The sequence below is a fragment of the Nomascus leucogenys genome, chromosome 20 (genome assembly GCF_006542625.1).
Source record: "Nomascus leucogenys isolate Asia chromosome 20, Asia_NLE_v1, whole genome shotgun sequence".
Lineage (NCBI taxonomy): Eukaryota > Metazoa > Chordata > Mammalia > Primates > Hylobatidae > Nomascus > Nomascus leucogenys.
In genome coordinates, this window is record NC_044400.1 from 60,693,601 (window position 1) to 60,709,956 (window position 16,356).

At 35.2% G+C, this 16,356-nt stretch overlaps 1 protein-coding gene across 1 annotated transcript in view; it reads left to right on the plus strand.

The window, feature by feature from the left end:
• Positions 1–16,128, plus strand: part of DHX15 (DEAH-box helicase 15) — a 57,114-nt gene extending 40,986 nt beyond the window's left edge. The window contains exons 7-14 of the mRNA XM_030800873.1: positions 457–543; positions 1,465–1,614; positions 2,541–2,649; positions 3,190–3,381; positions 6,326–6,448; positions 10,449–10,639; positions 13,847–14,016; positions 15,565–16,128. Of these exons, the coding sequence (XP_030656733.1) occupies positions 457–543; positions 1,465–1,614; positions 2,541–2,649; positions 3,190–3,381; positions 6,326–6,448; positions 10,449–10,639; positions 13,847–14,016; positions 15,565–15,682 (1,140 nt within the window). The 3' untranslated portion in view covers positions 15,683–16,128. The remainder of the gene's footprint in view (positions 1–456; positions 544–1,464; positions 1,615–2,540; positions 2,650–3,189; positions 3,382–6,325; positions 6,449–10,448; positions 10,640–13,846; positions 14,017–15,564) is intronic.
• Positions 16,129–16,356: the final 228 nt, after the last annotated feature.

Genomic DNA, 16,356 nt, shown 5'->3' on the forward strand with positions numbered 1-16,356 from the left:
TTGTTTAAAATGTTGAGTTGAATTTTGGTGATATAAATAATGAAGTTTTCATTTGTAAATATTGCCCAAAAACATTGAAAGATACACTTGTGGAAATTTGAATACAAATTATAAGGGCTGTTTTATCAGACGTTTTGTAAGGCATGTTATGTTGCTTTATCAGTATTTTTCTTTTTATGCTGTCTATTAATTTGATTAAGCAAAATGTAACGGGGTTGAGTGATAACCTGAAGTAATAGCTTTGTTGAGAAAAGTTGCTGTTGTGGCATAAAGAAAATTTTGGTTTCTTAAACTTTAATTTACCTTTTTAAAGCACTGGCCATTGAAGATCAAATAATATTTCTGGTTTATTTGCTAGTTCGAAATTCCTTGTGTTAGTGAAAGTGGCTGATCTTTAACAGTCCTGTTAATTTTATTTGATATGTAATATAATTTATATACTCCATTTCTTAACAGGTAGTTGTGTCAACTAACATAGCAGAGACATCTTTGACAATAGATGGTGTGGTGTTTGTGATTGATCCTGGATTTGCGAAACAGAAGGTACATATTTAGTGGATACTTTATAAATTAGAGTTGGTTTAACAGCACTTACTACCCATTCATTTAATGGCTAAAATTTACCTTTCAGAATTATTTTCCTATCTTTTGTTTCGTTTTCAGATTTCTGCTGTATGAACCCTTTATGTTTTGGCTGGCTCTCAGAAATTAAGACAGTGTTTAATATGTAATTCTAGGCTTTTTTATCTTTTAGAGTTGCTTTGGTTTCTTTGTTTCAGTGTAGTGACGGTGGGCGTTTTGGCTTGTATATTCATTGAACAGTATGGGTTTAGTAATAAAGTACAGGATTTCCATCCCTGCAGTTCAGTCACTTATCCAACATTAGAGTTACTGCTGTCAACTAGGCACACTATTTGAAAACAGTACTATGTTACTCCTCTAGTTTAACAGTGCTGTATACTAAATGAAGTGAAATGCAGGTGAAGTGGCTATTCAATAAATACATGTTTTATTTTTCAAATATCTTTTGGATAAATTGATTACATTTTGTTATTGATGGAAATTTTTTCATTAAACAGTAATAGTAATAGTACTCAGACCGTCGAGTTTTGAAAGTGAAGGTTTCTTTTCGGGCAGAATCCTTGACTGCCCAGCATATAAAAAGCAAGGAACAAGGTCAGCCTTATAGACCTGAAATTAGGAGGAGTAAGGATTATATAAGCTGTCTGTGTGTTTGACGAGAAGTTTTTCATGTTAGTTTGAGTCTTTCAGATGATCGAATTAGAATGTCTGAAAGAACTTTAAGGTTCAGGATGATGGGTTGTCTATTGCAGCAGCATGATTTATGGCTATCGATATTTCTTTGTTTATTTTGGAATTAACTGTGGGCTTTGGGTACTTCTGTTGCATCACAATTTTATGTTTGACTGAAGAAAGACTCCTGCGTTATTTCAATTCCAATAGGTCTACAATCCTCGAATCAGAGTTGAGTCCCTTTTGGTGACAGCTATTAGTAAAGCTTCAGCTCAACAAAGGGCTGGTCGAGCTGGACGTACCAGACCTGGAAAATGCTTCAGACTTTACACAGAGAAAGCTTATAAAACAGAAATGCAGGTATGGGGTATTGTCGTTTCCTGCCGATATGTTTAAAATGTTAAGTTGAATTATCTTACCAGAAGAAAATTGCCTTATTTACTTAATCTTGCCCTTTAGGATTAAAAGCTCCTTAGCTTTTCCAGGAGTGAAATGTATGGCGTAATTAACTTAGATAGTTGTACACCCCCTTATTCGAGGCCTGATGCATTCCAAGACCCTCCCCTCCCACGCCGAAAACTAGAATATGCTGAACCTTACTTACATACACTATGTATAAATATCTTTCTTTACAATTTCACTGATAGAAGATACATTCTTACTTTAGATGTGATTTTTTTTTTCTTTCCTTACTAGGTTTCAACTTTTTTTCTTTCCTTACTAACTTTCAACCTTTCACTTAAAGGAAGCACTTCAGGGCCTCTCATTGGCATATCCAAATTGTCAGCATCACTATTCTTGGCGCTTTGGGGCCATTATTAAGTATAAGGTTACTTGAGCACAAGCACTGTGATACTGCAAAAGTTGATCTAATAACAGATGGTTGCTAAGTGACAAATGGGCGTATAGTGTATATAGCATACTACTAAGAATGTTGCACAATTTATAATTGATGGATTGTTTCTGGAATCTTTAAAATTTTTTGTGTTGACAGTGCTTAACTGAAACCATGGAAACTGCAAGTACAGATGAGTGAAGACTACTATACAGATTTCTTTCTGAAGTTGCGAGTTTTATGGACAGTAGCAAACACTTTGAATACTATAAAGATAGTTGGAGAAAAATGATTTCTCTCTAATCTAGCCTACAAGTATTTATCTCTACTGAGACAGCGTAGAAGTAATGCCAAAACAAATAGCTCAGGAGGCAGCAGATTTTTGTTTTCTGGAACGAGGAGACTGAGGCATTTTTAACATGACAAATAAATGTTTTTTGTTTTTTGCTAGGATAACACCTATCCTGAGATTTTGCGATCTAATTTAGGATCAGTTGTGTTACAATTGAAGAAACTTGGTATTGATGATTTGGTACATTTTGATTTTATGGATCCACCAGGTATGACTTACCAAAACACATTTTTATCAGATCTTTTAACCAAAATTGACTCTTAGTGTTTTTCTGCATCCTGTTTAATACATGTATTAAATACATTTTGCTTTTTCCGTCCAGTATGCATCGAGATTAAGTCTTACATGATAGCATTAAAACTAAAAAAGGTGACAGTTATATGAGCACATTCTTTTTTTTCTTCAAAAGTTATTATGGGGGAGTTTAGGTAAATTGGATTATCCTCTGGGCATGAAAATATGAGAATTCCTAATTTTTCTTTGGGGAAAAAACAGTTTGATAAACGCATTGATGAATTAGCAATTATTTAATGTATTTCGGAAGAAGACAGTTTTGCCTACAGGAAAATTTTGCAGTGTTTTTATGATTCATTGTTTGCTAGATCTGTATAATTGAATTGGATGACAGTTTGAGTTTGAGTTTGGTCCACTGCAGAATGAAAAATGAGATTGCTTATAATAGTTCGTACTTTGTCACATTTTTGCTTGCTTAAGGCACCGTGTCTAATAGATTGTCTTTTACCACTAGCTCCTGAAACTCTGATGAGAGCCCTGGAACTTTTGAATTATCTGGCTGCTTTAAATGATGATGGAGATCTGACTGAATTGGGATCCATGATGGCAGAGTTTCCTCTAGATCCACAGCTCGCAAAAATGGTTATTGCAAGTTGTGACTACAACTGTTCTAATGAGGTCCTATCTATTACTGCTATGTTGTCAGGTAATAGAGGGAAAGGAACAAAAAAAAGCCCAGCTCTTCAAAGTTTGGGTGGACTTCACTTTTGTTTTTGTTTTTTAGTTTTTAGTATGATAGTGGATTTTATAGATGGTTTTAAGGAATTAATTTTGTTTCCTAAATACCTTGTAAATAGCTTCGTAATGACATAGTGCTTACAAAAGTAAAGTAAGTCATTGTGCACAAAAGATAGTAAAGCATTGGCTCTCTTGAGTGCTAATAAAAATTGCAGTAAGTTTGAGCACAGTTGTAACTGAATTCTTTGGTTAAAGGTCCATCACTGCTATCTTTGTGGTTTTTTTGTTTTTTGTTTTTTACTGCAAGTACAGGAAGAACTTTGCTCTCGTACTTAGCTCTATTAAATGTGCCTGTGACAAACTTAAAGCTATACATTAAGTTGAGCCTTTTCTATATATGTACTCCAATGGCACCCAAACAAACATGAATTTCAAACTTGATATCAAGTAAATAGAAATAGTAATGTATAATTTTAGGCTTAAAATCTAATCTGATAATGGTATTCTTTTACAATGGTAGAAAAACTTGGTAAAAGAAACATACCTAATATATAAAATTGCTAATTTTGTAAAATTGGACCATTAAGCTAAGGAAATAATGCTGTTTTTAGTAACAATAAAATGTAATCCACAAATGAATAGTAACTTGGATATTAGATTTTCCCTAAAGGAGAAGAAATATTGTTAAGAAACAAATGAATGGCTATTCTTACAGCTAAAAATAGAAAATAAGTTCTTACTGACGATCAGAATATTCTCTGCTACTAGTTTTAGCACCGGAGAGAACTGACTCCCTATAGCCGAGTGGTTTATTGATCTTAATGCTGCAAATATTTCAAAATATTCTGTGGAATTAAAGGATAAATTGAAAAAATTTAAATATAAAATTATGGCTTAGTTTAGATGTATGGTATATTCTAATGGTGTGAATTTTTTATTTAAGAAGTAGCTAAAATGTTTTCTTGCAGAGTTATGACTGATCAGACTCAGAGCAGATGGGCAGGGCAGTATTGAGTCACTTTAATTAAATTGTAGGTTCATTTGCGGAGGTGGTGGTAGGTTGTTGTCTGCCTTTCTTATATGTTGTTTTATAGATTCTCCCAGTTGTACTTCTCCCAAGATTTTAGTTTTTAGAGAAAGTATGGGGCAAGAACTAATGGATTGTGTACTTACTTGTCTATCTGCTTAGTTTTTATTTCTCTAGGTTCTCTTATCAGATATACTTACATGATTACATGATTACTATTGTTTGAGTTTAGAATATTAGCTCTGTAAGAAGTTTGTTGTTGTGATGCAGTTGTAATCTTCCAACTACATCTCAGTTTTATTTGTAATTAAAAAAAACCTTATTTTTATTTATTACAAATAAAAACCTTTAGTTTGTCAGGAGAATGAGCATTCATGTGCAGCAATGTAAATGGACTGTTTTTAAACGGTCCATTTGTAGGAAAAGTGTTGAAATAAGAGGCAAGGAAGAAGTCAGGGAATAAAAAATAGTTTGCTGAGCTTGTAATGCTTTGTTTGACATTAAAATAGTTTTTGAAGTTTTGAGATCCTGATATTAACAGTGCAAATCTAGAGGCCTTTGAGAGCACTACTTATTTATTCCCACTTAACTCTAGTGGCTAGTTCACATTAAAATTCACAGCTGTGAGAAGTTTGTGTGCTTTTATGAATTACCTTGCTTCAATTAAATTAAGCAAGAGTTTTAATATTTATTATGATCATGTTTTGTTGTCACTATCTGGCTATTTTGGCATCTTTTTAAAGGGGAAACTGTATGGGAAAGAGTAATATGATACTGTATTTTATCTTGTTGTTGATTATTCCCATTATCTTCTATCCGAACCGATAATTTATGAATTTTTTCATTGACAAGGTTTTAAGAGCTTTTAAAATGTGTTGAAAAAGTCCCAAGCTGTTAAGTATTTTTATTTTCATATTGCTTTTATGACTATGGAATTGCTAAACTGAATTAAGGAAAGTTGTATTTCAAAAAATGTAGTACATGCTTTGTAACAATTTAAAGTTTTATGTGAATTAATATTGAGGCTCTAAACAAATAACTGTAGTTACATATTTTGATGACCCTTGATATGATTGTTTCAGACTAATTGTCAACTTTTGAAATATTGGACTTTGCTTTTATATTGAGGTTTTGATTCAAATAAGTTTGTTTTTTTTTTTCTTTTTTAAATTTGGGACTTTATTTTCTAATCCTTTTGTTAAAATGCTGAAACACTAGGCTGAATATCCCAGCCTTTTTGAGTTTTCTTAATTCAAAGGCGGTTTAACCTTCCACCACTACTGCTATCATCCAAACCCAAGAATTCTTGATATTTTTATGTTTACATATGCTTCTGCTCACCGGTGCTAATAGTGATACCCACCAGCTGGTAATAGCCACAGTATTAGGGAAAAAATTCTGATAGAAACATGACAGTAGACCGGTTTCAAAGTTGTTGTTAGCTCTGCAGTGGGCAAGCATAGCTTCCTAACTTTCACAGCCATTCAACAGATTTAGTGGATGCCCTTTTTAAAAATTATAGTTAGCTAAAAGGCAATTGACACCATTATTCTGATTATTGGTAGAGCTATCAGCACTGGTTTTTTTAAATAAGTTGAGCTTTTTAGTATCCTGATGGCCTTCAGAATAGCTGTTTTGATGCCTACTTTTAGATCTAGTTAAAATAATCAGGTACTCTGTAGCTTTGAAACCCTCTTGTCTTACAGATGTGGTTAGGTGTTGATGTACCAAATCAAGGTAGTAAACAGTCCAAGATGCAGTTGGAGGCCATCCTGCCCTGCCCTATGCTCTGTGAACTGACCTAGCTAGGCCTTGTTCCTCTATCTGTGAATGCGTGACTCATCGATATGGGCGTTTGTGTTGGGCCCATACCAACCTTGTTTAGTCCCACAGTGTTTTGTTCGCCCCACGGAGGCCAAGAAAGCCGCAGATGAGGCCAAGATGAGATTTGCCCACATAGATGGAGATCATCTGACACTGCTGAACGTCTACCATGCTTTTAAACAAAGTAAGTGTAAATTTGTTTGGAGACACTCTTGTCTAAATGTCACTTGCAGTGTATAAGATGTTTCTTCGTTCCACTTTGATTTATTATCCGTGACAACTTACATTAGAAACCCAGAGGTACTTTTGAAAAACTCCTGACGAGCATTTGAAATAGAAATTGCCAATCTTTTTCAAAGTTTTTTATGTTTATAATCAGGGGATAAAGCACCAATTGTAGAAAACCTGAAAAATAACAGTGGTAAAAATGACAGACTTGTATGACATTTATCACTAACATACAAGTTTTTATATACTTTTATTTCTGTGCATTTTACATTTTTAAGAATAGTTTTATATTGTTTATACAATCATTACTCTAACATTTTTACTAATAAAGAACTTTTTACACCAAAATCAAACTAATAGAAAAAAATGGACAAGTATGAATGATGGTTCTCAGGCTACCAGTGGTCTCTAAACATGATATGGAAAAGTTCAGCTCTACTGTTAACCCAAGAAGTGCATTATTATTTTGGCATTATTATTGATAATGAAAGGCATTTACCATTTTCTCACCTATAAAATTTGCAGATATTGAAGAAAAATTTTCCTTAGCTGTATGGGAGTGGGGTTAGTTGTGGTCTTTATGAAAAGTTGATTTTATGTTACCAGGAACTTCAGCAACTGTATACTCTTTGACCCAGAAATAATTTAGAAAGTTATTTTTTGGTATTCTATGGACACTGATTTGATTAAATAATTTCACCAGAATTATTTGTGGTGGTAAAAAGAAAATTGGCTACCTAAATGCCCACCAGTGGAAAAATTGTGAGTTATGCTGTAGACATATGAAGTAATTGTTCTAGCTTTAAATCATCTTATCAGAGAATATTTAGTGACCTGAAAAACATTTGCCAGTGACTTGTAAATGAGGAAACATAATAACAATGAAGTTACTGCTAGCTGCTGCTGTTTGGAATGTACCATTTACAAAAATTGAGAGGAAACCTTAATAAATTTAAAGGAGAAAAAAAATAAAGAAATTGCAACTGGATCTGACAGTTTTTTTTTTAACTGATAGCCCTACATCATCACCCTGTGCCAAAAATGTGGAATTCTGTCACTAAGTTTGTAGTTTCTTCTCATGAGAAATTGGTTTCCTAATTTATAAAGTTGACATTCCAATTTTGTATGTCTGGTTTTATTTGTAACTCATTTTTATTATCTCATAAAAATCTCATTTATACTCTTAAAACGGGGAGCCTGTTGACTTTGGCACATCTCCGTAGGGGTGATGGTGAATTTATTTGTCTTGGGGTCCAGAAGTGCTAGAGGGCCAGTGTGTGCACCAGACGTAGTACCTAACTTGATTTACATCTGTTCCTTACTCCAGAACCCTGATATGAGTTGAGTGCAATTGATGACTAGCAGAGAGAAAGAATGGAGCCCTTCTCTGCCCCGGCCCAGAAAACTTGGGGCAGATATGAGAGTTAAGGGAAATGTGGTTATGAAACCACAGGCTGAAGACCAGCACATGGTTTACCTTAGAACAGTTATTTAATCTTTCTTGTATCCAAATACTGGTATTACCTAGTGTTAAAGACTTACCCCTGATTAGACAGATCTACTCAAAAAACCTACTGTATTCCTCTTGCATGCGAAACATGCTGGGTGACCAAGAGATATGTAACCTGTTAAAGCCTTGAGAAGGAACAGATTCACAGTCAGAGGGAATGTAGTAAGTTAAAATGGTGTTATCCAGTCACTAGATGTGTGATCTATTTCTGATAAATACATCAAAATACTACTTTCTACATCAAAATACAACTAATAAAATAGAGAAACGGACAAGTATGAATGATGGTTCTCAGGCTACAAGTGGCCTGTAAATAAGAGGTGGAAAAGTTCAAGTCTATTGTTTGCGCAAGAAATGCACTATTAGTGAAAGGTACTATGATTTCTCACTGCCAGAGGGATGGTTTAGTCATTGGTGGTTTTTAGGGGTTTGCAGTATGTGATGACTTGACATTTGGTAGAGCTGTCCTTATTAAAGATGAGGATTTAGCCTTTTATCACTGATTGCCACATTTTCAAATAAGAGAATCTCTTTAAAAAAAAAAAAAGCAAAAAACTTTGCCAGATCCCCATGCTTTATTATTTCGATATATCCATATATATATGGATATGAAAATATTTGAAATATTTTCACGAAAGCTTTTTAAATGGTTGTATGTTATTAATTGAAACATTGAGTACATTTGAAAAAAGCATGTTTCAGATACTGGTCAAGATGTTTTACATTAGAGACAATAGTTGATTACATAGTGAAGCTAAAATGTCATGTCAATTAAAATGTTGTCTTAATACTATATGTAAATAACCCTTTGAAATCCAAAACTAGATTTAAGTTATTTTACAGTACCTTAATCTGTCTGGGGAGGGGAGATTTCTCTCTAAAAATCAGACAAATGGTTTGGCTTTAGATCTTAGGGGTGGTTTACTGTATTGGCGAGAGATAAACAGCTAGAATTATATTAATGTTCCCAGTTTTAGATTTACTTTTCTCATTTACCCAATTATTTCTCACAAGTTTAGAAATACAGTAGAACCATCAGATGTTAGTTATTAGTCATTTGTTCTTAACAAATAACTTAGATTTGCCATTTTTCCATCTGTAGTACGTGAATTCTAAAAATTGAGAACCACACAAAAAAGCTACATTTCAAGCCATAGTCTGCAAGTCAACAACCCTTTCAAAAATTTGCCTTTTTATTGTCCAGCTTGGGCATTTTCCTGCCTTTCAGCTTGTTACAGAGCATCAGCATAAGTAAAATTACCTCTAAGATGTGCTGTTTCAGCTCCCAAAGATACTCAGTATTTTGGTTTAAATGTCAATAGCTTCAGATGGGTAACTTTTATTTCTCATTCCAGATGGATTAATTAATGGGTGTTCTAATATGTTATTGTATTCTTTAATTCAAAAATCTATTTCCTATCTCCACCTCACCCACTCTTAATTTCTGAAATGGGGATGCATTTTGTAATGGATAAAAATGTACTTATATATTTGTTATGTCTAAAAAACATTAAGGCAAAGTTATACACTATAACTGGTAGAATCCTAGAACCAAAGAGAAAAGAGTATGCTGAAGATAAGCATACATCACAGTAGCAAAAGAAGGATCAACAGTTTTAATTTCTGTTTTCTCTCTCCCATTTCACAATAACCCTCTTAGTTTTATTTATCAAAGGTCCTCTGAAATAAATAATGCAGTTCTTTGCCATGACTGTCTTTGGCACATAAAAGATGTCACTGTAAAATGTCTTTCATGATGCTACAGGTTGAGTTCTTTAAGTGAGCAACACTAGGCTAGTTGGAAGCTTATCAAGGATTCATCAGTGGAGAAATATCCTTTTGATAATATGTGTAATAAAATTACTTGAAGTGCTTAGACTTAGGTCTTGTTTATTAAAGATGAGTGGAGGTTTGAGGCATCCTTGTAAACCTTCTTCTGTTTCAGGACTTGCTCATAAATTGCTGAGAGGCACGTGTGTCGCAATAAAACTTTGCTGTCTTTAAGTCTGAGGTGCTCTATCTCAGGCATAAAGAACAATACACAACAATTGTTTGCAGTTATCTTAATATAAAGCTGTAGTTTCATTGAAAAGAACAGGTCATGACTTTTACCAAATACTTCCAGCCTTCCTTTATCTGATAGACCATCTTTTGGAAACAACCAGGTGGATGTTAATGGGTAAAATAATTCACTAAAAATAGTTAATTCAAAATCATTGTTTTGGCATCCAAATCCAAAAGCCTTGTTACTGTTTCTAATGTTGAATCACACTAAAGGTCTTTGAGAAAGTTGGTAACATTGCAGTTCATTTAAAGAAAATGTTGTGGGTAAATCTCCTTTCTGGTTTATTTAGCTTATTCTTTATGACAATTTTTTTAATTAGAGAACATTCCTGTGTGGATGATTCATGGTGCCCTCTTTTCTCCCCGCCTTCTACCTTTTTAGATCATGAATCGGTTCAGTGGTGTTATGACAACTTCATTAACTACAGGTCCCTGATGTCCGCAGACAATGTACGCCAGCAGCTATCTCGAATTATGGACAGATTTAATTTGCCTCGTCGAAGTACTGACTTTACAAGCAGGGACTATTATATTAATATAAGAAAAGCTTTGGTTACTGGGTATTTTATGCAGGTATGTAGATAATATGGGAATGAATAATTAAATACTCACATGACACTGATTTCTATTAACAGTCCTTTGAATCCACTCAAAAGCAAAAGTGAGTTTATGCATGCTCATAAAAATTTATCTTAAATGTTGTTACATCCAGTTTCTTTGAGTGAATTAATATACTAAGAAGTTTTAAGTATTTAATGAGTAACAAATTAATGCACTAAATGGCTAAGGTAGTCTAGTTCTACAGGAATCATTTTTAGAATTATTAATAGAGCCTTTGTTATACAAAATGGAAACTTTGGCTACTTTCAGATGTGATTAGGCACCTATTTCTTCAGGAATGTGAATATTGATCAGTGCATTAAAGTTTCTCTGAATCTAGGTCTTAATTGGAAATACATTGTCATAACAGAGTACTATAAGGAAGCAACTGAGCGGATCCAGAAGTACATACAGTTGGCTTTAGTCTTTATCTAAAAACTAAGCACCTCCAAATTCAAATATTCAAATATGTGGATTTCATTTACAGTCCTCTACAGAGTGATCATTGGTAATTATGACCAAGACCCTTGGGTACTGCAAAAGCCGAAAATGTCTGTTGAGTAGCAATAAAGATGAAACATAATTTAAAAGGTTTTATTTAGTTTAAGTGTGCTGTGTTCACAGCTATAAGAACAGAAGTAAAACTTGTCAAGTAAATACTGCGAACAGTTATTTTAAGGTGTTTATAAAATAAGAGAAACTTTGAGAAAAATGGAAGAAAATTTTGTGGTGATAAAATTGACAACAAATCACTTGATTTGGGATAAGTCTCTTCTCTCTCTTTCCTGTTCGTTCATTCTCTTTGGCTGTGCTATTAAGCACGATGTGGCTTACCCTTAAGGCCAGATGGGCTCAGTAGCTAGAATATGAGCCTAAGGACACTCAGTTTCAGAATCAAAAATCAAAGGGGATTGGTGAGATGTCTGTATTTGAATCTAAGTAACAGAATGTTTATTATGTCATCTTATTATATAATAGGCTTATTAGAATTTGGTGAATAATAGGTATGAGCATTCTTTCTTGAAACTCTTAACTATATTCTTAATATTTGATATGTACTAGCTTCTCTTCGGCATGTTCTGTTCTTTTTTAGGGGGAGGGGATGGGGTGAGGGAGGCAGTGTCTCACTCCCAGGCTGGAGTGCAGTGGTGCAATCACAGCTCACTGCAGCTTTTATCTCCCTGGGCTCTAGTGATCCTCCCAACTCAGACTCCTGAGTTCCTGGGACTACAGGCACGCGCCACTATGCCCAGCTAATTTTTGCCTTTTTGTGTGTGTAGAAAGAGGGCCTTGCCATGTTGCCCAGGCTGGTCTTGAACACCTGGCGTCAAATGATCCTCCTACCTTGACCTCCCAAAGTGCTGGGATTACAGACGTGAGCCACCAGGCCTGGGTTGTCATGTTCTTAAATTTGCTTTTTATATTTCAAAAAAAAATTGGCCGGGCACGGTGGCTCACGCCTGTAATCCCAGCACTTTGGGAGGCTGAGGCGGGCAGATCACGAGGTCAAGAGATCGAGACCATCTTGGCTAACATGGTGCAACCCCATCTCTACTAAAAATACAAAAAATTAGCTGGGCGCAGTGGCAGGTGCCTGTAGTCCCAGCTACTCGCGGGGGCTGAGGCAGGAGAATGGCGTGAAACCAGGAGGCGGAGCTTGCAGTGAGCCGAGATAGCGCCACTGCACTCTGGCCTGGACTAGTCCCAGCTACTGGGGGGGGGCGGGCTGAGGCAGGAGAATGGCCTGAAACCAGGAGGCGGAGCTTGCAGTGAGCCGAGATAGCGCCACTGCACTCTGGCCTGGACGAAAGAGTGAGACTCCGTCTCAAAAAAAAAAAAAAAAAAAAAAAAAAAAAAAAGAAAGAAAATTGATGAAATTATATTCAAGCATTATACTTCTTAATTATGTAGATTAAATTGTAGTCCTAGCTACTAGAGAAGTTGAGTAGAGAGCAAGGAGCGTTGAAGCCAGCCCAGGCAACATAGCAAAACCCTATCTCTTTTTAAAAACAAACAAAAAATTTATTAGAAACAGCATGCATTATAGTACCTGACACCTAATAGGTGTTTAGTAAATATTTTGAATGAAATTGAGTTTCTTTTCTATTATTCATGCTCATTCTTTAAGCACAGAATATTAGAATTGGAAAGAGAGAACTGTCCCTTTTGATGAGTATCACCAGTCAAGGCGTTATCAAATAAGAAATGAAAGAGAAGCACATGCAAGCTCTTTTTTTTTTTTTTTTTTTTTTTTTTCATTTTTATTTTCCTGTCTTTGTAGGTTACCTTTTTCTTTTCCTCTTTGCCCTCTAGTTTTCTACCTTATTTTTATTTTATTTCTTTATTTTCTTTTTTGAGATGGAGCTCTCGCTCTGTCACTCAGGCTGGAGTGCAGTGACTTGATCTCAGCTCACTGCAAACTCCGCCTCCTGGGTTCAGGCAGTTCTCCTGCCTCAGCCTCCTGAGTAGCTGGGGATACAGGCATCCGCCACCACGCATGTCTAATTTTTGTATTTTTAGTAGAGATGAGGTTTCACTGTGTTGGCCAGGCTGGTCTCGAACTCCTGACCTCAGGGGATCCACCTGTCTCAGCCTCCCAAAGTGCTGGGATTACAAGCATGAGCCACTGCACCTGGCTTTAGTTTTCTACCTTAGACATGAATGTTCTGGTAGTTGTTTGTCTACTCATAGTTGGTGCCCAATGCTGAAGAGCCTGCTCTAGATGGTCTAAGGCAGGAAAGATCAGATAGTAAATGTTGGGCTCTGTGGACCCATGAGGGCCTTGTCAAAACTACCTAACACTGCCTGCTCTTGGAGCATAATAGGTATAGACAAATAGGCATGGCTGTGTTCTAATAAAACTTTCCTTATGGACACTGAAGTTTGAATTTTACATGCTACTCATGCTTCACGGAATGTTTTTTGTATGGTATTTTTTCTTTCTAATTAAAGATATATAAACCATTTTGGATTCACAGACCTTACAAATAGAGGCTATGAGTTGGTTTTGGCCCACAGGCGGCAGTTTGCTTATCTCTGCTTTTAGCAGACAGTGATAAATAAGTATAGCCATAGAATGAAAAGTAAAAGGGAGGCCTGCCTCTTCCTAATTATATAGGTAGCTTTACAACTAGCATGTCAGAAGCATTGTATTAATAATATACTGGGTGTTGGTTTCAGGTGGCACATTTAGAACGAACAGGGCATTACTTAACTGTGAAAGATAACCAGGTGGTTCAGTTGCATCCCTCTACTGTTCTTGACCACAAACCTGAATGGGTGCTTTATAATGAGTTTGTTCTAACAACAAAGAATTACATCCGGACATGTACAGATATCAAGCCAGAATGGTAAGTACACCTTTTGTTCTAACAGTTTTTTGTTAATACTTTGCTCAAAATGGAACCCGACTGTTGCCAGAGTCATGGCCCTGCATTCATTCATTGAGAATTTATATTTTAGTTTGTAGGTATGAGGGAATTGACTGGATGGTGTGATTAATCTTTCACACCCTTCCTTTGATAAGTGGACAGTGGGATTGTTGATATTTATGGGCAGGATTTGAAGCCAAATGTGAAGTTACATTTGAATAGCATGAAAAGTTTCTTTAGGGGCTGGGCATGGTGGCTCACACCTGTAATCCCAGGACTCCAGGAGGCCAGGATGGGAGGATCACTTGAAGCCAGGGGTTCAAGACCACCCTGTGCAATATAGCCAGAACCCGTCTCTACTAAAATATATATAGGTGTGTGTGTACAAAAATTAGCTGGGCATGGTGGTGCTGCATGTCTGTAGTCCCAGCTACTGGGGAGGCTGAGGCAGGAGGATTGCTTGAGCCCAGGAGTTTGAGGTTGCAGTGAGCTATGATCATGCCACTGTACTCCAGCCTGGGTAACGGTGACAGACCCTGTCTCTCAAAAATACTTTAAAAAAAGGGTTTTTTAAATTTTTTTTTTTTTTTTTAAGAGTTTCTTTGGAGCCATTCTCTTGCTGTTGTGATTAACTCAAGTCAATAGTGTTTCTTGCTTGCAGAAATCTTTTTTTTTTTTTTTTACATTTTTTTTGTCCCATTACAATTAGCTCTCAACTATTTATTATTTATATATTGGTTTTTAGGAACTGTGCAGGCATAAAAATGATAGCTCTTTGTGTTTTAACATACTAACTTATACAAAATGTAGAGTAAGAATGGATTGTTTTATTTTAAGCAAAATAACCCTCACCTTCATGGTGTTTTATTTATGCCAGAATCTATTCTATAACCTATGATAGGAAATGTCAGCCAAGAGTAGTGGGACTGAAGGCACATAATTTAGGTGCTGTCACCACTTTATATTGTGCCGCTGCTTTCTTATACAGATTTGGGACTTTTGACACTTAAATTTTGTAGGACATTACCATTTTATCTTAAACGCTTTGTTGAGGAAAAAATTGTATAGCTAAACTTTATAAAAGATTTCAGTCAAGTGTATTTTGGGGGTATAGAGTTATAGTTACTAAAACATTGAAAATGAGAAGATCCAATCATTTGAATACCACGATGTTTCCTACACAGGACCTGTTATATATTACTATATCCTTGGAGTGGCAAATTAATAGTGTGCCAGAGTAAAGAAATCAGTGACTTTGTTATCTTTACATTAATGTATCTTGAGGGGTTTTTTATTAAGTTTATGGTAAGTCCAACATCAGAAAATTCACATCTTACTAAATAAAATACTTAACACATTTCTAAAAGTGCTATTTGTAAGGATTAGTTATTTGTATTTTTCTGAGACTTGAATTCATAGATTTGCCTTGGTTCATCAGTATATTAATGAATAACGCCAATCCTATCAACAACTCCAGTACTTCAATTAAATGTTAATTTGGACATTTTTCTCCCCCCTTCTAAACAGGTTGGTGAAAATTGCCCCTCAATATTATGACATGAGCAATTTCCCACAGTGTGAAGCAAAGAGACAGTTGGACCGCATCATTGCCAAACTGCAATCCAAGGAATATTCACAGTACTGAATTCAGTGCTTAGAACTGAAGTTATTGAGAGGACAGCTTTAAAAGATGAATGAACTCAAAAGTTCGAGTTGTGCTCTTCACGTTGGTTCGATAATGGCCTTTATTTGAAAGCTTTTTAATTTTTCTTTACAGTAAATATTCCATTCTGATTTCATAAATTAAACATTTATGCCTCCCTTTTGTGTTGACACTGTAGCTCATACTGGAAAAGTCGATCAATGTTTTGCAGTTTATTGAAAGTAGTTCTATATATAACAATGTTATAAGCATTTCTTTAGAAATGGTTGAAAATGCTTCTAAAATGTGATTATCGACCATGGTATGCATGATCGTTGTAATTGTTGACATTCCTTTTAGAAGTTGTGAAATGTTACAACTTGTGCTTATGTAGACACAATCTTCTGTCTCAGTACAGAGGCACTGACTTCAATAAAGTCTATTTATACTAATTTTGGCCAAAGCCCTTTGGTATCTTTTTTCTAGTCTCTAAGTATAGCTGTTTTTCTTTTCAAGTGTGGAGCTTTTTTATTATTATAATTATACTATTACTACATATTTAGTGTCTTTCTACCAGGAGTACTCCTTAGGAAAAGTAGCTGTTAAAGCAATATTTTTAAGAGCATGGCTTAGCGCTTTGTTAGGTTAATCAGGATGTGATCGATCTAAAAGGGGTA